Source organism: Maylandia zebra, linkage group LG20 (assembly GCF_041146795.1).
Source record: "Maylandia zebra isolate NMK-2024a linkage group LG20, Mzebra_GT3a, whole genome shotgun sequence".
NCBI classification, from domain to species: domain Eukaryota; kingdom Metazoa; phylum Chordata; class Actinopteri; order Cichliformes; family Cichlidae; genus Maylandia; species Maylandia zebra.
The window spans coordinates 27,952,499-27,977,733 of record NC_135186.1 but is presented as its reverse complement, the minus strand read 5'-3'; the positions used below and the strand labels follow the sequence as shown (position 1 = coordinate 27,977,733).

At 38.4% G+C, this 25,235-nt stretch overlaps 1 protein-coding gene across 9 annotated transcripts in view; it reads right to left on the bottom strand.

Moving 5' to 3' along the window:
• Nucleotides 1-25,235, bottom strand: part of camta1a (calmodulin binding transcription activator 1a) — a 283,929-nt gene extending 258,694 nt beyond the window's left edge. For 7 of the 9 annotated variants that reach the window (XM_004546316.4, XM_004546315.4, XM_012917837.4 and 4 more), the window contains exons 1-3: nt 25,117-25,235; nt 21,273-21,374; nt 12,517-12,620 (exon numbers count right to left, since the gene is read on the bottom strand). In XM_004546316.4, coding sequence (XP_004546373.1) covers nt 12,517-12,620; nt 21,273-21,374; nt 25,117-25,141 — 231 coding nt within the window. In that variant the 5' untranslated portion in view covers nt 25,142-25,235. Of the gene's footprint in view, nt 1-12,516; nt 12,621-21,272; nt 21,375-24,066; nt 24,273-25,116 lie in introns of those variants that run through there. The other 2 variants (XM_012917838.4, XM_012917839.4) reach the window with 2 other exon arrangements.

The window sequence follows — 25,235 nt, the reverse complement described above, 5'->3', positions numbered from 1 at the left end:
AATATGTTGTTCAGTCCAGTATATTCATTTAAAATAGGATAAATGTGATTTGACAGCACTCTCATTTTAAGATCTGAGACTGGACTCATAAACATTTGCAAAGTTAGTCAACATGGCCTTTGGATGAAATAGCCAGATTTTAGACAGGAGCAAATAGCAGCTGTCTATTCACAGTCATGTCAGCCTGCCAAATGCTCAGATTTCTTGTCTGTTAATTCTATAAATGCCTCACATGCAATAGGAGATCTAAAAATAAAAATTTAGATAGACAATGTCTAGTGCCATTAAACAGGTTTCTTCAGAACTGCAAGCATCAGCGTAACACCCCTTCTGTTTAAGCAAAAAATAATAATTATTAAGACATATAATGATTTATACATGCTTACATTTTAAAGTCGTCCCTGCTGCTTACAAACAAAGTTAATGATAGCCCTAGTTCTAGTTCTCCTTTGACAATGAGCAAGGGTTTAATCAGATGAAGGACTATTGTAGTAGGGTATAGAGGCATAGTCATGCCTGGAGCTGTCCATCAGATAGAAAAGGGCATGATGGGCTTGGATCCAAACCGGCCCACAGAGAATCCCATCCTGCTGTTGTTGCTGGCTCCTTATTCTCAAGGACCTTTAGAGATCAAAGACCAACACACAACAAGAGAGACAGCAAGAGAGAGACGGAGATAGAAAGAGATGGACCAAAAAGTGAGCAGGGTAAGCCGGAAGGATGCCATGAATCGGAAGAACCCATGTGGCCTTCTACTGATTACCCAAACGCCCGGCCTCCTACTGAGTCCAAAGAACAATCAAAGGGATTTCCTGGAGAACGTCTGTGAAACATACACTCTGAGTCAGGGCAGCCTCCTCGTTCCGGTGCCAGATGAAGTATCTTCCGACCTCAGTTCCATCTGAACATGTTACATTTTGTTGTGTGGAAATGATGTGCTCCTTTGATACTCTAAAAAAAGATCCTCTTTCCTCTGAGGAATAGCTGAAGTAGCCTCTCTCTCTGCGTTCACTCTCTCAACGAAAATAAAAAGATACATGGTGTGCTTCTGCCGGCCAGCACTGTTGTTTAACCTTGGTGAAATACAAAATGGGACAAGCAATAGAGCTGAACAAATACTGCGCTACATGAAGCGTTACGAAACAACTTAGAACATCTAAAAATGGACAACAAAAATATAACTGAAAGGGCAAGCCTTCCAAATGCGAGCTCAACTAAACCTCAGCCCAGCAAAGGCACAATTTTACTGGAGATTTCCACAAGGAGTTAGTGTTTGTTCAGACGAATGTGCTCCATCAGAGAGATTCTGGTGAGCTTAAAATGTATAAACAGTGCTGTCACAATAAAAGATGTATAAAATACCAAGAATATTATAAAACTGAAATAAATATAGTATCTAGATAAGTTTAGTAATTAGCTATATTAATTATATAATTAAGCCTTGAAAAACTTTTGCAGAACTGGTGAGAGGTCATCTCAAGAACTTGCTCATGAATTTATGGAGTTGTATAGCAAACACACTCAGAAAGTCTGGTTCAGTTCAATAATAATATTATGCATAACTACCATTAATTTGAATAATATTTGATTTGAATTGTTTTTGCAGACGATGTTTCAGTAGATTGATGCTCTATCAAAGCATGACTGAGTTATAAAACAACGTCTGGTTAAGTCTGCATTTTAACAATTGGCTCCTATAGTTTGTGATAAAATGAGGTGTCTGAACTAGGAAAATGGGAAATAGGTGTGAAAATTTATTAAAACATGTAAATATAAAAGGAAGTAAGTGAGGCAAAAATAGTGGTTGTACATTTCTAACTAACTTGAAAGTCAGTACTTGATAGGACCACCTTTAATCTTTAACAGAGCCTGAACTCTGTGAGGCAAGTTTTATTCTCTTCAAGTAGTCTTAAGGAATAGTTCTCCAGGCTTCTTGAAGAATATTGAAAGCTCTTCTTTGGATGTTGACTGCCTTTTGTTCCATTCTCTGTCAAGATGATCTCACACTGCTGTTGGGGGGAGGCAAAGCCATGACTGATATATTCCACTGTGTGCTTTTCTACCCTGGTACGGTTTCAAGAGTGTGTTTGGGACCATTGTCATGCTGAAAAATTAAGCTGTTGCCAATCAGATGGTATTGTATTATGGTTCGAAATCTGACTTTTCTGCACTCCCAATCCCATCAATTCTCACAAGATTACACTGCTGTTGGAAGTACAGACACAAACCATGACAGAGCCTCCACCATGTTTTACAGACGGCTATAGACACTCACTGTCGGACCTCTCTCCTAGCCTCTTCAGTACACCTGGCAACAATATGATATGACCTTCTACCACTGATTTTAAGGCCAGTTCTTGTGTAATTTGACACCTCAGCCTTTTCTCCTAGTTTCCCTTCCTTAAGAAAGGCTTCTTGACAGAAACCCTTCCACTGAGACCATTTCTGACGAGCGAACAGTATATCAACTGAAGTGTAAGCTTTCTCAGTTTTTTTTTTAAGAATACAGTATACACTATGCCAAGACATGTCAAGTTTTCAGCTAATAGCTCTTTGGGAATCACCTTATTGGGGCAAAAATACTATTTTATGCCTGCCAAACTGTGCTTGCATGGGCTTTTTTTTAATTCAACAAATTCAGCTTGCCTGTGTAGACACAACACTGGCTCATTCCTTTAGTATGGTGCCATTTTTATGCTTGAATAATTCATACGTCAGTGTTAAGTGTTAATTTTTTTTAAAGGATTCTTCTGGAAATGGTTAGGTTTGAGGACTGGACTGAAAATGAAACAAATGAATGGATGAAAAAGCAGCCAATGTCCAAAGAAAACAACTTCAAAAGATTGCTCAAGACTACTTGAAAAATTACAACAAAGTGCTGCTTCTTGGAAGAAATACAAAGAAATGAGTGATGATTTAAGACTTTTGCACAGAACTATACATCAAATGTTAAAAGCTCTAGAAAAACTAGGTTGTGTGGTGTCAAAACAGAAAGTATTCTAAGTGTGGCCTAGTTTAAATAAAGCAAACTTTACTTGAATGATCATCCGCACTTGTACTTACAGTATGCACAGTTAGAACATATGGTAGATCTAGCAATCCACACGGGGAGCACAATGTGTGTTTGATACAGAGTAGATTTACACATCTCAGCAAACTTAAATGTGTGATGTCAGTGTTTACATACACATGCTAGAATTATAGGTGCCACTTTAATCACAGTAAGAGCCTCTTTTGGAGCAAAGCTGCTTCTTTCTGCTCTGGCAGCACTATGTGTAAAGAGATGTTTGACTAATCAGGTTGCTTGTAAGTACAGAAAAAAATACGACTTGAAAAGAGACAGTAGGGGAGTGAAAATCATCTATTATTCTGAAATGAATGTGAAAACATATGCATGTCTCTCATTAGTTTTTATGAGAGCATGAATTCGTGGAGAAGCTTTTACTTGAATAACCAGTCAGCCAGTCTGGGTAAGTACAGTTTTCAGTTGTATCTTATTTAAATGTACCACCACTGCCACCTTATTGTCATGGTTAGGTACGAGGACTGGACTAAAAATGAAACAAATGAATGAATGAAAAAGCGGCCAAAGTCCAGAAAAAAAGAGTTGTTTGGTCTATTGTTCAGTTGCTCATATTGTTATTGTCTTATAGTCTGAGGCTGAAGTAGAAAACCTTATTCTCTATAACCTGCGATACAAAAAAGATCAAACCGTGTCTTGGTCTTGTTTTCTTAGACTCTAATGTCAGCATGTATTGTACTTAATTGTTCAGGCGGTGGTCCCAAAGCATCAAGTACACACACTGAACAATATTGCACTGGTCATGAACAATACTTTATCTGAAGCACTATGCATTATTCAAAACACAGTCATTTCATAGCGGACACTAGCAGCAGCGGCCTTCTTGTATGCAGCAATCTCCTGACACACTTCTCAAAGGATGTTAAACCACATTTTTTGTATTCCACAGAGTACCAATGGTAAGAGTAAAGCTGGCATTAATTTTGTTTGCCGTCTCCTTCCATACATCTTATTTATCTACTCTTGTCAATGTGTTACCAAATGTCCCTTTCATTACTTGTTTTCTCTGATGTACTCGCTTTGTGAGCAGCAGCGTTTTCTTCAAGCTCCACTTGAGTCTAGGTTTTCTTTTTGTTTCCATTTTGGCCAAATCCCTGTTATTTCTCCCCAATTTAAATAGCAAGCAGCTGCTTGTTGTTAATTTCATATCAGTTAATTGGTGCTGGAGATATTTGAAATCAGGGAAATTATGTTGTTTTCATACAATATCTTTTTTCTGAATATATATCTGAGAAATGTAACGAAACATTGTTCCTTTAATTGGTTACAGCTTCTAAATTCTAAAGAAAAGACAAGATACTTGCCTACAGTCTATGTAAATAAAACTTTTTAGACTCCACTGAATCACCTTCCCAATCATTCACAGTATGGGCAACCTCCTTATCTGCTGATGAGCATAGACATGTTCAATAACCCTGCGGCCACAGTGGAAAAATGTATTATTCAGTTATGCTTATTATTCAGATTCAGTAACAAAAACATACACTCAAAAAGTTCCAAGAATAAATGTTTAGATTACAGAAAATATCATGATATTGAATATAATAATACAATGCAATTCCAGTCATGGCTGCCAGGTAGGTAGGTGAACATCTACTGTATATAGAACAATATAACAGTTTATTGAAGCATAGATGTGCACATCAAATGCAGAACTCATTTTCCTTTATCTAGTAAATAAAGTTAAACTCCATTACAAAACGGTTCTGCACAGAAAAATCCTGACCAAGCAATTCGGAGAGAAAGGTAGAAATCTTTCTGTCTATGCCTGAATAGCTTTGCAGCTCAGTGAACACATGAGGGAAAAGGGAAAGAGACAGAAGATAAGAGTAAAGGAGGGAAACCAGAGGAAGAGAGAAATAGAAAGAAATCGAAGACACAAGCTGGGTTCAATTTAGAGGCTTCCCACAGGAGGTGGAGTGACCTGTATCTGCTACAATAGAGGTCATGCAATTTTGAGTGGATACCCCTGTCTTCAGAGGATACTGAGGACCCCTGCCTTGATGTGCACATCCAGAGGAAAAAGCAAAGGGTTCCTGTAGCATACAGGACCCCCTGGATGACCTGACTGGTGGGTTCCTATTACAACAGCCTCACTACATCGTGGCCTCGCAATTGACACTTCACAGTACGCTACAACACTAGCAATCAGTAAAGCTATCAAGCTCACAGGAAGTTACTATGAAGTCAGCCATCCAAAGAAACTCCACCAGTTCCTTATCTTCCTGTCGTCTACTTTCGCAAGCCAAATGTGATGAAAAAAGCACAGCAAAATATATTATTTAGTAAACTGTAATTGAGTGGAAACTACAGCAGATGAAAGTATAGGATCATTCCACGCCACACACAGACATAAATTATCCTGGGTGTTCCCATTAAAAACCCTTTGAAAAGAAAAGTGAAAAGTTGACACACTGCAGCACAGTGGCTAAATAAATGTGCTCCCCGAGCAGCCGGAATAAACTGCAGAGGCATTTGGCCATCTAAACCTCAACTGAGTAGTTCAATGACGAGCTGATATAAATAAAACTTGAACCTTACTTTAAAAAGATTCTCACCTAGACACGCTGACATGTTATCGGTACCTCTCACTGGGAAAAAAAAACAAAACATAACATTGGATCTAACCCAGAAAGTAGAATCAAAGATAAGAAAGGCAACAACAAACAAACAGATAGATGGAAAAGCATGACCTTTAATTTTCACTGATTGCCCCAGAGAAGCTAATGAACATTTCTGTAAACATTTGCAATTGGTGGGAGTCATTTTAATTACTCTCCACAGAGAAAGCCTTGCATGGCAAGGAGCTCAAATAAAAATAAACATTTAATCAAGCGTAACCTTGTGTTCTATTAGGTGAGCGGCCATAGAAAACACTGACGGCCGAGGTCAGGTCTGTGTAATGGTTGAAATGTATCAGAACCAGGAATGAAGAATGAAATAACTCTTAACCAGATCACTCTAATACAAATAAGTCTATTTCATAACAGAAAGCTTTCATTCACACAGCGTTCAAAGAGGCTGGGATATTCTGAAAGGGATGCTCAAGCCTTTTAACATGTTTTTTTAAGTTCAAATCTGAGGCTTGTAGTAAAATCTCAATTTATTTTGTTTTGTTTGGCTGAGCTAGTATTGAAAACAGTAGTTATAACTTCAGGTCTGTCTGCTTAATATGTCTACAAAACAATGTTAGACACATGGTGTTTTTCCCTGTAGTGTTTTTGTTAAATCAAGCATCTCATATCATCTAAAATAAAGAGTGCCTTCACTAATGTCAGGAGAAACTGATCTATTCTTACAAAACGTTAAATCATTCTTATTAAAAACGCAGGGAAATCAAGCAAACAATGTTTTCAGCTGTCATCTAGTAACTACACTAATAACAGAACAAGTCGCTTCAAGAGCTGTTTGATTCAGCTCAGCACCATACATTTCCTTTGTAATAAATAATCTGCACAGCACTTTGCTGCTTAGTTTAAAGTTTTTATTGACCAGCTGGACTTGCATCACCTACGGGTGCGATTAGATGGGGACAGCACTTACCACCTGCGCTAACCAATTTCCTGGAGGAAACCCTGCTGCATGCTGGAACACAGCACAGTCAGAGAAGAAGGTGGCCCAAAGGACTTACATTAATAAAAATGCATGAGCAACATTCATTTTTTTTGACCATTTGTTGATGTGAGTGTGGTAAGACTGAACAATAAATGCACGCAAAAACTGCAAAAAGTTGACACGCCTGCACATAGCACAGCAAGTGAAGCCAAAACTTTTGTTTTGGTCATGAACCTGACACCAGCCCACACAAACTAAACTTCCTGAAATTAATTTCGTTTTAGGGCATAACGTTGGAGTGAGAAAGCCACAAAGCTGGGTGGTTGTGGTATTTATTTCCAACCGACTAGGGAAACAAGCATGAAATTATGGAGGGTTTTAAAAGCTAAAATGACCCTTTCGCTGGAAAAGATAACAATAATGCATCTGTGAGATTTAGAGCTATCGCTGTGCTATCCTTTCATATTTTAAATGAAAATATTTTTAAAAAGCACTGAAAAAGAATCATTACAGTTCTCAAAGAACAAATGAATTCATAAAGAGTGATTCATTTCCCCTCTGTAATTGTATTCAAGCAAGGGCATTGTTGTGTAAAACCAAAACAGCAGGTTCCAAGATATCACAGTGGCAGGGAGTGGGTTAACAGAAATTATGTTTTAGTCGGAGATAAGGAGTGAGTGATTACACCACACTGCATCCAATTGTGCTTGTCATTATTGTACCTATCTTATAGTGTTACTGACAGTGTATCTGATATCGCAGTTAATTTCATTTATTGTGGTTTGTGATCACTGTTTCCCTGCTTGCTACGCCCGCTGCCCGGTGAGTCCACTAAGTGTTTCTACTGGTTCTCCTGCTCTGTCCTGAGCGGTGGCATATTGCATGTAGGCACCACGCTGCGTTGCTGCTGGCAGCGGCGTGAGGCAGAGAGGATTATTCCTGACGACAGGGGCATTAAATGTGTAGCAGGCCGGTGGAGGCCTGAGCTGATGCTCTCTTGTCTGTTTTGGTTCAGCACCAGTTCAGAAGCAGTCCCCTCTAAGCTGAAAGGAAGCTCATAGTACTCAGAGCGTTGTGCCGTTCATTAAAGGCTAAGGGTGTCACACCAGCTTAGGCCCAGTGTCCTCCCTCAACCAAGTCTTCATGCCGTACTCCTCTGCCTCGTCTTTTCAACGTGGAGTGACAAGGAATATAGTCACTCTCTCTACAATTGTCAAATTTATTCTGTTTATCAATGCTTCATAATGTCACACTTGAACTACTTATTAAAAGTCAGAATCTCTCCAAGGAGGCTAACACTGAGAGATCTAATCCAACGTGTTTTGGTGTAGAAAATATTACTCACTCTTGTCTTTAAGACTCCAATAGCACATCATAAATGTTGCCATTTAGACCAAAAAGTCCAACAGTATAGCAGAAAAGTCAATCCTAAATAAAATCAGCTCCTTTCTTTTACTGGTAGCTCCCCAATGGACACTTGCTTTGAATCCTATAATGATATACAGCCTGATTCAGAAGTCTAAAGTGAACCTAAAAAAACCCCCAAAAAGTCCATCTGGGAAATAGCCCTGGTAAAATAGCAATTCTCCAACACAACTCAAGTACTGAAACCTCCATGCCGGCATAACCAAACATCAGGCTCACTCTGTTTGATCTTGAAAAGGATATAAGCCTAAAGCCCTTCCTGTGGAAGATGTCCTTCTTTAAAAAGATTCTAATCTCAACAGAAATGTCTAGCAAAATAGGGGTCATTGTGCCAGAGCAGCAAACCAGACAATAGCAGCTGGCTGTAGACCTGAGATGAATTCTATGAAGATTCGCTCCTCTGTCTAACCCGAGAGCCTCAAAAAGCAGTTGCTCAAATAAAGTAAGTATAGACTCATTGGGAGTCTTTCTGTTTTCTTTTGCAACTTGCTCACTATAAAGTGTGCTAAGATCTTGAATCATTTTTGACAGATGAGAAATCACAGAAATGTCACTGATTATTGCAACACAAGAAAGTGTTACTTCAATCACAACCTCCTTTTCCATTTCTTTCAGTAAAAACATGTTTTTCTCTTGAGCAGCCAGGTACTTCTTTCCCATTGATAATTTAAAGGCTGATAGCATATCTGTACCTTGCACGCTACTCGTGATTTACTGACAAGGGTACCATTCAACCTTCTAAACTTCCATCCTCTGCCTTGAATTTTGATTCGATTGGTTTATCTAATTTTCCAGTAAATGCTTGAAATGAATTCCTGCACACCTTCTTCTCATGAAAATACACAAAGGAATCATGAGAATGATAGAAATGAATAGTTCTACATTAGCTTCACTTCACCTCACTGGCAACACCACAGCCCCGACTCATTCTCTTTTCAGATTAAAGTTTTCAACCAGCAAGTTGTATCCTCATTCACTTTCAAAAAAAAAAAAAAAAGAGATGTGTGAAGTGAGCTTCTAAAACAGAGTGAAACAGAACAATCCTAGACTTAAACAACAGCAAAACATATGACTCTAATGAGATGTGGGCTGCAAGAAGGATAAGCAACCAATTTCTTTATAAAAATTCCTTTTTATGTTAGGTGCAACTTATAAGTAGTTATTAAGACATGTTAGGAATGGAAATAAATCAAAATCAGAGGTTCACCAGATGTTTGGATGTGCATAAATAAGAGACACGATTAATGTACTACAAAATGCTAAATAAATTATGTTATGCAAATTACAGCTGATGTGATTTAATAGCAAATTACATGATTTATATCAAATTAATGTTCTGTGTTGTTATAAAAGCAGAACAAAAAATCCACATTTCTTTAATCTCATTATTTAGACAGTGGACAAAACAATCCAAAGTTGTCCATGTAATTCTATGATAAAACAACAAAAACCCTAAAAATCTGGAAACAGATGAATCTTTGCACACATTTTATTAGCTTACATAAAAATCTCTAATCGTTTGTTTGCAAACTCGAAACAATCAGGAGCTGAACAACTGAAATTGGCACACAGGTGCAGCTAAGTTCCCTGCAGGTTCTTATCTATAGCAGATATTATAACATCACCATGTTGTCAAAGAACCGAACATCAATGGGTCAAAATGACCTATTTGTAGCATTTACACCTAAAGCACCTACAGCATTATATCATATCCCATATCATGGGAACACCCATAGTTTCACAATAATAACATTTAAATTATACCACAAAACTTGATTTAAGCATTATATATATTATATTATAATTATAATATATACTCATAAACACCTAACAACAGACTAAAATCCCAAAACTAGGATGTTTATTTATTAGTGCATTTAAATGAATTTAAATATCTTGTTTTGTCCATTTTCAACTATCTAAACTTATCCATGTAATTATAGCATAAAACAAGAACCCTAAAAGTCAAGGAACAAGAAGGTTTTTTGCTTAAAAATGGCATACACATCCAAGTTATCCATCCATGTTAAACTACAGCTATAGTGGGCTATAGCTATAACCCACTATAGCTGTAGTTTTCCCACAAGAGGCCAAACTTTCCAGCCTAAAGAGCGCTATGAAAGAAAAATAACTGTGGGGTACGTTGCACAATAATGGCTCAAATGAACATTAGAAGCCAAGCTACCAAACTGCTCATATTCCTTAAACATAAAATGTGGGAAATTAGTGCATTAAGCATGCTGAGCCGGTGCCAAAAATATGCACAGAATTGATGAGGTGTCACTTTCACTAAGAGTCACACAATTGCACCGACAAGAGCCTCTCTGATCCCTCCCTTCCTGCCTGTCTGCCACCAGTGAGGCCCAAACACTCTGATTTGCATGGTCTGCACAATAAAGAAATGTCCTTGATTTAAGGAAAGGTTGCCTTGCTCTTTTCAGCCCTGGAAAACACTATTGGCATGCATACCATAACACCAAGAGAACCATCTTTTTTTGCTAATTTCTTTTTTCCCCCCACAATTTTCTATCATCCTGCCAAGAATCCACGGAGGAATATGCAGGCCAGTAACACAACATGGTCCTTTTTCTCTCAAATATGTCTGTTATGATTTAATTTGGTAATAAATGACAAGACATGCTAACAATTGTGGCCAACAGCGTTCATGAGCAAATGCTTAGACTTACACTTTGAGATCAATTTCAAAGCCATGTTAATTAATTTAGAATGCTTACAGCACAATGCAGGTCAAACAGGGCAAACAAGTTACAACACCAGCCAATTAGAAACACACACACATTGTACGTTTTTTATAACTACAGCTGGGCTATTGAGAAAGATATGATAGAGAACTTAATGAAGACTGGAAGAGAGGTGTAAGAAAAGTCACGAGTATGGAAGTGATGAGTACAAGGATAGATGCTTTGGTCTTACTGTATTAATCAGCGCCGTAAGATATCTTAATACCCTCATAAGTGTTTTCTGAAAAGACTGACTACACAAAGTCACTGTGAAATAATATTTAATTGTATGTTACTGACAGATTGTCTTTTTGAATATCCTTTTTCTAAGAAACGGGCCTGTCTGGTACCTTATCATCTGGTTGTTTTTCAGTCAATTAACTTTCATCATTGCAGATGACTGTATTTATGTGGTCACAATTTGTTAATCAAGAGCATGGATGGTTGATTTTTGCATATTGGTTTTAAGATTTGTCATGGAGTGTATTTAAATCTAATTGCTACCAGTTATTCTCTGTAAAGAAGAAAGTTTTTCATGTATCAATAGTGAAAATGAAAGCGATAAATTCATCAACGTATCCCCTGAGAAAGAAAGCAGGCTGACAAATGAAGCAACACAAGTCCCTGCTAGGGACTTGTGTAGACGTTGGTCTGCGCTCTAAAATACTGCCATAGAGCAAATCAATTATGCTGTGGATAATGGATCATAAAGATTGCTGAAAATTACATTTATTATTGTTTTCAACATTTTAGCATGCTTTATTTTTTTAATTTGGGATGTGTCTACATGGGTCTGGATCTGGAAAAAAAGTCTTGTGGTAAACACTGATTACTTTCCAGAGAGACTTCAAATTCCTGTATAAATGATATTTTTTTTAATGTCTAGCACCATAAATAAATGATGACCAAAAACTGTCTGATCTCTTGGTAAAGGATAAGGAAAACAAAGGCCATCTCTAACATCTTAAAAAGCAAAACATTTATATGGGAAAAAAGTACAATGTGGTATGTCATCCTAATGTGATGCAAACATGAAACACTTTCATTCTGCCAGTGCAAAACACTATTTACGTGTTTGCTGCTTGCTGAACTCGCTGGGTGAAGTTTTGTGAATAAAACTTACAAGTGACATTAACAAACAGGGTTTTCATGCACGACGAGCGCTGCCAAATCTCTAGTAAACACAAATTACAGGCTCGGAGACATGTTTCAGTTTAAAAGTGAGGTTAAATAAAAAGAAAATCCACTGCACGACGTGCTGCAACAGAAACCAGTGAATTATCTTTGTTGGCAATAGTACATCTAAAAAAATATCACAGGAAACTGTGTGTCAATATAAGATGAAGATGGACTTTAAATTTCAAATATAGTTATTAATGCAAATACAAATTCTTGCAAAGTAATGATACATGCTGAAACAGGTGTAATGTGAAGTGGGAGCACAAGAGCTAGAAATAAACCCTAATAGGTACATTTAAAAATCACACTTTCACTGTCTTCATATGTCATATTTAAGCATGTAACGTATACCAGCATTGTTCAGTGTATTTTGGTGTAAAAGTGAACATCACAGGTAGCAGTTGTTATTTCAGAGAGATTTCATATGATTTATATGTCTGAAAAGGGCCCGAGAGAACAGTGTCTTATGTACGGCTATCTTTGAAGAGAGATGGATTTAGTGGAAAGAGGTATGATTAGCAATGCTGTCCGTACCTCATTAGTGTTCCACCGGTGTCTCTCCTTTGGCAGCGACGTGCATTTTGGTAGACATTCAAGCAGCTTCTTGGGCAGGTATATTTTCAAATGTCCATGTTCATCTACAAAAAGAGCATGATAAAAAAGAATATTTAGCACAAGCTCGCCTACCTTATTGACTTGCTCATATCCCTCTTTATCAGTCTGCAAGTCTCTCAGCAGCAAAACGCTGACAGTAAAACAACTATCCCCAACTGAATTAGGAAATTAATCTAAGGATAGAGTATTGCATACATTTTATTTTGTGGTCGACTAAATTATTTTACTGTGAAATGCATTCTATCGGGGGAGCTCACCAGAAATTTTTCAGTGTCAACTTGTAAAGGCTGTATCTATTCATTATTTAAACACAATAAACACCCTTGAGTGATTTCATAGTGTGTGGGGATTTGGGAATCTGTGTGCTGCACAAATAATGTGGTATATTACTCAGGGAAATAATTACAATTACCAGGCCCAATGCTTACATCATAATGTATGTTGTTCAATTTACTTTTCACAATCAGTTCACAAGAATTAGGAAACAGTAGACCCTTTTGCATGGATGCATTCAAATGTTCATTTCATTCCATCGCTGTTTTCTTGCTTAAATATGCAGATAACTTAAGCGTGGACAAATTATATTTGCTTAGGGAGCGAAAAAAACAAAACAGATTAAATTAACAATATCATAAAGAAATCTAATATAAACAGCTATATGTTGGAAATTGTAAATTACATAAAAATAAGAATATTCTAAGCACGGATATTACAAGTGATAACAAGTTTAAACAAAAACAGGAGAAATTGTCAGTGTATCCATTTGTATCAGTAACAATAATATACAATTAGATGGAACAAAATCAGAACAGTCTATGTGGGAAAAGGGAACAGTTCATTTGTGTGGATGGGGATTTGTATAAGGCTGAGAGAATAGTCTACAATCAAGAAAGGGCAAAATAAGAAGTGTCTAGTATCTGTAGCTGCCAGTAAAGTTTGCATTATTCCTGTCCTCTATTCATATAGACTTTAAGCTTCTTCTCTCTTTTTTTCTAATGGATTTAAAGTCTGTTACACTGTAAATCTTGGATGTTGAGCTGTTTAATCCAGGTAATGTCCCAGCATGTGCAAATAAATCTGTTATTCAGTGCTTATGAGTTCAAATTAAATGTAAATACATTCACTAAATGTAATGCAAAATACAGCATTTATCCGTAATGCAATATAGTCTGAAAATATAGAAGAACAAGAAGCAAACATCACAGACTGAGCTGCATTCTTTCACATTTATATAACTGTAGGTTAGGCGTAATGGGCAAGTAAAGGGGGAGACCGGAAAAAAAAGCCTGAATATGAGTGCTGACTATGGATCCCTGGGGTAGCTGATATCAGACAAATAGAGAAAAAGTTCAACCAAAGCAAAACACCACTATAAAGCCAATACAAATAATCCAGTAGTGCACTTCATTATGAGACTATACCAAAAGTGTCTGCAGCCTGCTTGCTGTATATCTCTGAAAGAGTGCAGTGCAACTGCCCAGAAACATCCAAAGAGAAAATTCAACTCAGCTGATCCATAGAGATGGATCCCAAGAATACCATAATCCATAAGGTGGAACGTCATCGCTCCCAAAGGAATGCAAGCATATCTGTGGTATCCGCTATATCCGTCTGTACCTATTATTTTACATGTAGCCTCATGTAGACCCTGTTTTATGTGAGCTTCACAGGTATCTGTAATGATTTTTTTCACCCAATTAAGAATCGCACACAGCATCTGCTCCTAGGTACCACCAGAGTAGTTTCACTGTCAAAACTAGATAACATGCTGCAAGTGAATGATCAGAGGCAGAGACAAAAGATGAAAAGAAGCTGTTTTATGTGGATACTCGTTCTCGGAGCAACAACTTCAAATGTGAGCAAGAAACAGATTTAAAAAAAACACATTAAATCCACACTCTGATACCTCACAGGTCAGTAGAAAGTCTTAACCATCGCCCTTCCTAAAAGATTTGCTGTTTAAAGCTCACATCCGTACATACGAAGAGTCCGTCTCTCCTCAGATTATTCGGGAGTTAATGCTCCCCTCTGGCACACCCTCGTATGACACCATCAACACCAGGCTCAAGTATGTCGAGGATTTCCTCACCGAGAGAGTTGTGATAGAAATCTACTGTAAGAGGATATGTCTGCTCAACCTGCCAGCAGGCTGAAATATTTTGGATGAGAACAGCATTGAGGACCTTGACAGATGTAATAAAATCTCCCACTTGGTTTTAATCATTTCATAACCTTAAAATCACACCGGTCATTGCACAACGTGTTTTCGAGCAAAGCACCTTTGGTTCTACAACTTTGCCAGAGACCACTGAATTATGCAAAAAGCATCTCGGCTCAGTATGCCGCGCACATGAAAAGGGTGACACAACTGCAACATAACTGCTTTCTACTTTGAAAATGCCAGTCTTGTATTTGTCAGCTAACAACCCCCCAAGCGTCAAAGCAACCTATGTAAACCCTGCAAGACTAACAAGGTGTTAACTGGATCTCTCCTAATCCCTTAACCTTACAAGGATGCCTCTGAAATCAGGTTACCACCAAACTGGAGAATGATTAGATTACTAATGTGCTACATGTAAACATTCTGAATGTTAAAAGCATTTCGCCATTTTTATTTTGGTGTTAACAAATCTTAATTTTATACTGAAAAAAGTATACTTTCAATCCTCTGTATTTAATTTTAAATCAATATATCATACATGCAGTGCATTTAGAACAGTTTCCCCGGGACAATGCATTTGAATGAGACACACTCTGTGGGCTTTAACTGCTGACTTTCACTATTTTTCAGTCAGCGTAATGTTTCTGACTGGCCGATTCAGTCAGCTGACCTCAATCCAAGTGAGCATGTGTTACACTTGCTGAAGACCAGACTGAAGGCAAAATGTCCCCAAAACAAGCAAGAAATTAGTATGGCTGCAATACAGACCTGGCAGAGCATCTCCAGGGAATTTGCCAAGTATCTGTTTATGTCTACAGATCGTGGATTTCAGTTATTCATTGACAGCAAAGGATTTGCAACTAAACCTTTAACAGTAGTACTAACTGATCTATGAGAAAAGATATAGGTTAAGCTTTATTAACTTTAATACTAAATCTTCATAATGTCCAAATTAAGCCAGACAGAAAACACAAAGAAATTCTGCTGCTTTTATTTAATATTTGACATTAACATCATTCATTCAGTGGACCGGCGATAATGTTTTTTTTCCTTCCATTTTAATATAAACTGGAGAGAAACTAGGCATTTACTATGGAGGCTATTATTAACACCAGGTACAAAAACGCCAGAGACCTTACAGTACCAAAACATCAGATTATATATAGGGCTATTGTCTCTGGGTTTTGAATGACTGCATTTCTTTGACGAACAGGTTAACTACTGTCATGTTTCAAACAGCGTTCTGTGCTTTTTGCTGTTAAATAAACCATGTTTTTTTAGATGTGGCACTTCCTCAGATGCTCAGTTTTGGCCTTCTCTAATCTGGGAGTCCTTGTCTAACTTGAATGGGGTCTTTTAAAAAACATTTCTTACAAGGCTCTTAAACACACAAAAGTGAACTCTTCATTACTGAGGTTTCCTTTTACAGCACTCTAATAACTCTAAACTCTTTTTGTTCTGTCACCTGCTATTTATCAGAACTTACAATATTTCAGCTACAGTATGTCTTTCTTCCACCAGGCATTTTCACTGATGCAAAGGAGAAACTGTGAGCGTTCCTACAAAGTATTGTTTACTAATTAAAAATCTGTCCATTGCGGAATGTGGAATGGATATCTTGTATATATCCTGTAGTTTGTGTGTGATACAAAAACAGCCCTGAGGGGGCCTAGCAGGTTTAGAGAATATAGACAAGCTCTTCTTAATCAAATTGCCTGATTTGATCAGTGGATAAACAGGAACTTACCCACTAAAATTTGGCTTTGAGAATGTAAATGTAGCTCTTTTTTCTTAACCAGAAGTTGATCAAAGTCTATAAACAACTCTACTTCTTTGCTTTTCCCATGGAACCCCTGTAAGGTTTAATATTTATTTTGGAGTTTAAACAGCAGCCTTAATGACTGCCTGTACATTAGCCAAGAGAAGGATCTACAGAAAACTACTATTTGGTTGTAAAACACTAAAGTGCAAGACAGGCTGATACCAGAGCTTGTTACACGAGAGGATGTGCTGAGCTGAGCTGGCACACTGGAGCCAATTACATTCTAGGTCTTGATGAGTGAGCTCACATACAAAAGGCTAAACGGGGAGAGGAATGCTTTTCAATATAGAGACTAGAGGTCTGCAGCTTTCATGTTGCCACCACAGGCCATGTATGAGCTGAACAGTGGCAGTCTGTGCATGCTGCTGTATAATTTACATCACCCTTTGACGAATGGGTATAAAGATATATATATTTCTCTGTGATGATGTTTGGATTATCGCTGATCCTGGCTGCTAAGCAAACACTTGGGCCAAATTTAAGGGTATCTGTCATGCTAGCTTGCTCCAGCCCCACCCTAGAGATGAGAGCGAGGGTCATGAGACTGGAAAGGCTGACAAAAACAAATCTTTAATCAATATCTGAGCCCTGAACGCAAAACCCTCTCTCTTCCGTCTCTGTCTCAGAGCGCACTGGGAGTGACAGTTTTTCTTTTTAATCTGTGCCCACATTGTGGAGAAATAGCAAGCTAATGTTTTGGCTATAGATCATTCAACAAATCGCTGCTGGTGGTGCATACCCAAAGTAACTTTGAATGCAAACATTTTCCACAACAGTTCAGTGGCTAATATGGCTTATGGATGTGAAGAGGAGTCTAACTGTTCTTTTGTAGTTATACCTAGAACACATGGGAGGTGAATCAGAGAAGAACAAACAGTCCTGTGGATAAATATTTGGCCCTCGTCTCTGTGCAGTAAGAAGTGCTCTGAAACTGAATTAGGTCTATGGCAGTGTCTGTTATCATTATGTTGTTTGACAGCCATCCACTGGGCTGGACCAAAAATTGAAAAAAGACTTTAGCTTAGAAATTAGTGTGGTTAGGCAAATGAGATAAGTTCAGACACATTTCATCAACTGAGGTGACAAAATGTCAAGCGAACAGAGGCAAAAATGTGCTTTTTTATCCACTACAAAGCGCTGTATTCAAAAAACAAATTAGTAGTGCTGTACTGAAAACAAAAAACAACATATGCAAAGAGGTTTTGCCTTGATGCAGACTTCCACATGAAAATTGCAATGATGGTCACATCTTGATCACTTAAACATCCTTGAAGAAATACGTGCATTTATTATGACTTTTTATTAAGTAAAGGGACATTTCTCAAGACTTCCTGAACACCATTTAATGTGTGGTGCTTTCATTTGTTGCATCTTTTGAAACTAGCAGTGATGTTTTTTTCCTAAAGCAGCTAATTTTCCAACTGCTTCTAAAGGAATATAAAAAATTAACTGCATTATGTTTCAGTTTGTAGGTAAGATATCCATGGGCTATGAAAACATAAAAGCACAGGCCTGCTAAAATAGACAGGAAGGAAGAAAAGTATAAGATATATATGCTTTCTATCTGTAGCATGCAGACAAATACTAGAGCACACATGCAGTTAATGCATGCACAGACAGTAAGAAAATTCATGAAATGCGTAGAGAAATGTATAATGTGTTGTATGTCTCATGCAGTAGATATAATGACCAGACATACAGAAGGTGACAGAGTGGACCTACAGCTCACACCATCGGTAGAAACGGGGAACATGTTAGCTTGATGAAAATCCAGACAAAGTGTGTTCAAATGTGAAGCAGAGATGAACTTATGCAGCCAGGGGGAAATGGTCAACTGATAACACGCTGGAAACTAAAACCAATTAATCTAGTTGTGAGATGTGAAAAAAATGAAGAGGAAAGAGAAAAAGTGGGCTTAACCTGCATGAGTCTATGGCCAATGCATTTACTGTAACGGGATATTGGTTTCAGTAGCCTAAAGATGTGTACACATTTCTGTGATCCATCTAATCCCCCAAATCCTTGCACAAACTATTTTTGGTCAAACGCTGTGATTTCCACATTCATTTAACAATTCTGACAGCTAAAATGGCTTGTTTCTAAAAAAAATTAATCGACTGCTGATCTTTAATTAACTTGATACAGCTTTAAATATATCACACAACAACAAAAACGATTTTCTCAAGTTTCTCTTTTATTTCCACACAGAAAATCTAAATTCACTAATTAAACTGATTTGAAATCTCTAATCTTAACGGGCTTGAAATGTTTCCAAATATTACAAAAACACTATTTAATTCATGCAGACCTTTAATCTATATCACTGATTAGGCTGTACCTAAAAGAAAAAGTGGTTGCTCTTGTCCAGTAGTGAACCAAACACTTGATTAGACGAGAGTCTATAGCCAAGCACTTGTGGGACATCCTGAGCTGAGCTTTAAAACAACACAGGACAATTTAAGTAGTGTCAAATTTCCCTGGCAATAACGACAATAATGCCTATCGTCCAGGGGCTGGTCTCCCCACAGCCTGATGGCTCTTGATGGGAACACAGAGAGGAGTATGTAGACGCAGACTTAAAATAGCTATGTTTTAGTGTAGGACGGGGAAACCAATTATCTTTATCATTTGGCCCATAGCCTGTTCGATAACACTCTTACATCTAGTGAAATTACAAACTGCCCACGAGCAAAAAAAGTGAACTGGTGAACTTCGCTATAGCACAGCTATGGTACTATAAACCTAAAGCAAAGAGACCATTATACGGCGTCTAGTGAAAGAATCAAGGATGGTTGTTTGACCGGGAATGCACACAACAGCTGTTGTAAAAAATGCTAAAGGTTTTTTTTCCCCGCTGGGAAAGGGAGAAAGCATCTGCATGCCAGCGAGAGATCTGAATAGGACTGAATCTCACTGGGAACATTTTCTTATGCCGTTGTGCTACAAGATGCAACATGTGCAGTATTGCAGCTTTCACTATTTACATTTACACTGTTTACATTACCTCAATGGCCATATGCTGGACACACTTTGTCTCTGTGTAGTTAATAGTATACTATAATGTAGCATAATAAGCAAAGACTGTCAAAAAGTCAAACAGCTCAAAAAAAAGCCTGCGCCTATTACTGAAAGTTCAACAAACATGTACACATGGTTAACTGCCTGCAACAAACTGAAAATGACTCTTTATGTGTTCTCAGCCCTCACCACGCTCACCCATCCATAAAAATCCCATCTCAAGGAGAGCAGAGGTGAGGTCTCTCTCTCACTCTCACTCCCTCTCTCTTGCTCTTGTTCTCCTTCTGTTTTTTCCCTCTAGCTTACACATGCACACAAACAAAACCCTTCTTTCTGTATCATAACTACTCCCACAATTACTCAGACGATTACTCAGATCAATGGTTTACCTGCTTGTTTGAGCTCTTGTATTCTGCTACAGAGTGTCCTGGTAGGCAGAAAACCCTCCAGGCTGAACACATTAAACGGGGTGTCTGACATGGGAACAGGATACTGTAATACCATGCAATAACATGAGGGAAAACAGCAACACTGGCAAAACGTATTGTCAGTCACAGTTGTCACACATGAAAGGGTAACGCAAAAGTCTATCAAAAATGTTCCCGTTACAGTCTGCATCACTGTTTCATAGATCTGCACTGGCACTCCCTTGGCATTAAATCTTTCAAAACATTCTCTGTTAAAAATACCAAAAAGATCTGGTGCAGCAAAGCTCTTCCAGTGACACATATCGAGTGAAGAGTCTAACAAGGGGTTGGGGGTGATTTCAGACTTACTATTTAGAAATGACAATACATGAGCACACTTAATTACCCAGTCTCTAGCCTAGATCAACAGAGTCTCCCAGCAGTGAAGAGACTGGTGTATTCATTAACAATGAAGGCACTCCTTTTTGCAGAGGAACAATCTGCTTTAGAGGGGACCGTTTTTTTCAATGGAAAAAGACAGAGGCTAAAATTCAGGCAATGTTCTCTAAAGAGGAATGAAGGGAAAATCACCACAAATAAAGTCAACACTTTGGCCTATATTTCTGATTGACTTGTTTTGGTCATGACAGAAAATAGCGCTTGTGCACAGACTTGTAAGCGCACTGAACCAATCCCTACAGAAGCTGGCTTTTACAAGTCATAAAAACCTCCTCTATGATGTCTGATCTAGAGTTCTGATCGAGTGCAAATGAAATGAGAGGGAGACAGAGACGAATATTAACCCATAAAGGAAAAATATATAGGATGCTATTTCTTTTATATTTGGTCATACACTATTTATTTTTCCAGCATTTTTACAACATACCGTTAACCTGACTTGATACCCCTCCATCAAATACAGGTTTAAGAAAAGCAAAGAAAAAGCAAGTCCTGGGTCATAATTGATGGATCAAAGCGTAAGCTTTCTCTCTGAGGGTCTGCTCAGGTCCTGATCCCCTGGCCTCAACCTGAAATCACTCTTAGTTAACGACAACACTTCAACTATTGACAGCGTGATCCTGTAAAGCAGACACTTCAATCAACAGAACAGCCGGAGGTGGTGTTGTGTTGGAGAAGAATAAAAGAGGGAGGGGGCATGGGGACGGATGAAATCAAGAAGTAAATAAATGAATTGATGGATGAATAATAGATTGGCCAGCTAGTGGCCTCTTGCAGCAGCAATGCAGTATTAATAACTGACTCTTACTGTTCGTCTCTGTGTCATCACTGATATTCTTAGGTGGACCATGGCCAGCATAACACACTGCTGATCTGTACATTCGATCCGGATTACGAACTTTCTTCAGTCCTTCAGGAGGCAAAGAGAAAAGTAGAGAAAATCGAGGAAAAGAAGCATTCTCCCAGCCTGTGATACCTAAGCAAACTCCCCCATGCAAGCAACATCAACAGAAACTACACACAGTTTTTTGAAATGCATTTAAAACACACAAGAGCTGTTGGGAAAAATGTGATGGGAATAATAATAACACCAACAATAATCAGGGTAATAATACATATTGAATTTGTCTATTGGTTGTTTAAAACAGTGAAGCTTTCCATCAACTCAATCTTTTTCTCTCTACAAGGAAAATGCCCCTTGATATAGGTTAGTATAGCTCTGGCCTGTTTTGATATGGGTCAGTAACACTTCTTATTGTGTCATTGGTGAGCTGGAAGAATCAATACAATCAACCAGTGGAGACCCTGCAAAGCTGTCGGTAAAGGTCTATTACATGCAGACGTCTCAGCAACCACAGACTGGACGTGGGTCCCACCCATCCATACTTCACTGATTCAATTAAAAGCCTGGGAAAAAATGTAGCTATATCCTGATTCCACACAAAACTGGCAGAGCAAGTCGTCTGGCATCACGAGGAGGTTAAATTCATCCTTCTTTACAAAACAGCAGAGAAATATTTATGCCATTGCTGCACAAGCACTTTTGTAAGTTAATGGCTGACTGCGTGTTTACTTGATGTTTTCCTGCTGCTTCACCCTGAACTTTGAGTGAAATGATAAGATCGTGAAACTTTTCAAACTGTGCCTGCGTTAAAAAAATGAGAAAAAGCCCTTCCTACACAGGCAGAAACCGCAGGCCTTATTTACTACATTTCAAAAAGCAACCTTTATTGACTGTTTGGATTAGTCTTGGGTTTATGCAGGTTAACACACCTGTATGAACTTTAAGTGTGAGTAAACACTCCCTTCATCATTGGATTTGCAATTACCTGATTTTATATTAATCAAAGTGTGCTACATGATTCTGGTAGGCTGGGAAAAATACCATAAGATTTCAATTCAGAGGTTAATATCATGATTGCATTTTCACATGGTGTTTTCTTTTCTTTACAAACCTCCTTGTTTTATTTCTCACATTTGGCTGTAGTACTGAAATATCTATATGGAATTTCTGCTCTAGCGGATTCATAAGACCACTGGCTGTAGTTTTATCCAGACCAGTGTCAGTGTGAGACATATCAAGCATGTCCTTTCAGTGCCCTCCAGGCTTTGTACTTAAAGTAACGGACACACAGAGCTTTTTATGAGTGTGAAGGGGGAAAAAAAATAACCCCAAGGGGATAGACGATCAGTTAGGCTGGAGAGAAATACCCCAGGATGTAAACATTACACCACGACGTGAGGCTGGGTCATGGCCCCTGGGTTTAACACAAGATGTAACCCTCAGTTGTTATGGGCCATCATAAGACCTGCCAAACAGCTAAGAGCGATCGGCGCTGCCCGCATACCACAAGGACAAAAGGTTAAGGAAACACTGTTGAGCTCTCTTAGTGGCAGCCAGACATTCAGGAACACGTCATGTAAAAACTGTAAAAGCTGTGTTCGTTTAAACGTTTTACATTCCTGCTGAAAAGCCAAAAAGACTTGGTTCAAGTGGAATGATTCACGACAGCTTTATGTAAAAGCTTTAACGGCCAGGTATGCATGAGAGTATATAGCGTTTACATGAAGGTATGAAGCACTCTCTGTCTCTTTATGCCCCCCTTCCTCCTCCTTTTTCCACTGACCGGCCTCATAGGAACTCTGAAAATAACTTGACCGGCTCAGCAATGGGACTTTCAAGTCAAGGTTTGCAGTGAGAGCTCCTCGTGTTGGGGGAGACATCGCGATTATCAGCTACAGTCTATTTGCTAAGTTCAGCTATGTAGATGAATTCATTAGGACTATACACCATAGTGAAGTCATTACTATCACAAAACCAGATGTCTTCATTTTTTTTGTCATAGCCGCAGACTGATCCCTCATGTAAGTGCGCTTCTGTAGCTCAATACCACCCCCTGGTGGGACTCGCTTTAGTGGTTGGCACACTGACATCCAAACAACTAAAATCCCAGCGTTTTATCATCTCTCCTCACATGGACCGAGACAATTTGAAACATTACAATAATTCTACATCAAAAAGAATTTGTGTTTGAGGTTACTGACACCAAAGACTGACAGATGCCTGTTTAATTTTAAACCCTGCAAAAAAAACATAAAGAACAGCTCAGAAACAGCTGGACCATTTTTTTTTAAATTAAAAAATGTTGTCTTTCTCAATTCAAGCAGCCAGTTTAAAAAAGAAAAGAAAAAGAAAAACCTAGAAAGACTCTTTTCTGCACCCTAAAGCTCTATATAAATCAGCAAATATATATAAAAAACAAGAACATATGATTTGAATTATCTACCACTGTATTCTGTTCAATAAAAAAGTTAGATAATTATCAATAAATCAATTAAAGTAACAATAGCAAAAACGTATGAATACACACAAACTATAACATGTAAATAATCAGGCGTTTAATTCTAAGATCATTGTTGAAAATATATATTTTAACATATACACATTTCATCTGTATCAAAAACACTGAGATTGTAAATAAGTAACTGGCTCCAGCCAGCTTCAAATACCATTATCAGTGAATAGGCGCCAGGAAAACCGGTCCGTTTAAAAATCATGGATCACATCTTTATTTTCATGCAGGCGTTGTTTAATTACTCACCCAAAAAATCCATGGGCCTGTCTGAATGAGATCAAATCTCTTATGCATATGGGTTGCAATAAAATATTCCACTAAGAAGGAAAATAATTAAGTCTAGTGCATTTCATTTCAAGTTAGCAAGCCGTGTGAAGTCAGCTGAGGAGGGGAGGGAAGTCTTCGTTTTGTCCTATCTGTAAAGTAGTGTAATGGGCAGGCAGGCTGCTGGAAATCCTACTCTCCATCCTCCCTGCTTCCTCCGGTGTGATGGCATTTCAAGTGCGATAGGGCATTGCGAGCGGAGTAGGCATCACAACGCTTTGATGCCCGTGTTTCGGACCAAATATAGGCCAAGTAGTATTAATTGGCATTTGGAAAACGGAGGCTAATATTCGCTCGTTTAAAAACAATACATCACTTCTGGCTCATAAACACTATCCGCTGAAAGCCGAAGAAATTTCTCGCGCTTCAAGAGGTGGGGGACTAAACGACCCTCTCCAAGAGGAGAAAGAAAGAAAGAAAGAGAGATAAAAAACAAGACTTACAGGCTACATTTTAAATCAGACATGTCTTAATAATTAGCCTATTGTAATGCCGTCAAAACAAGCTGCAAAAAGCGGCTTGAAAACAGAGCCGTATTGACATATAAACTAACACAACCAAGCCGCTTTTAAAGCTGGGTAATAAGGGAAGAAGTTGGTCGATGCCAATGACATGTTGTCATTAACTTAGCCTTGTTGTTAACAACTTGAATTGCTCGTCATTTGACAAGGAACCCGAGCACAATAAACGGTAAACACGGCACTTTTGCCACGCTATTCGTCCCAGTGGCGTGCTTTTAAATGTGGGCTACGATGGGAATAGTAGCTTGGCTAGAATGCAAGCTAATATTAGCTGGCTAGGTGATGTCTCCACGTTTTAGCAGCCTATTCGGAGGAAAATAGCGGAGCCGCTTTCTACCGAAAATTTCTCCGCTCGGCTTCACGCGTGTGTCATTTCCGCACGGAGTTGCAGCTCTTCCAAAACCCACACCGCGGTCATACTAGTAAATTAATCCCATTATATTTCTCTTACCTTCCGGCTTGTTTTCGGCAGCCATTTCCCCTTCACGCGCAACATCCTCCTCCTCCTCACGACCGTGGGTACCACGCGCGTGCACGGCGAGGACAGCACGAGGAGGGACCGGAGGAGCA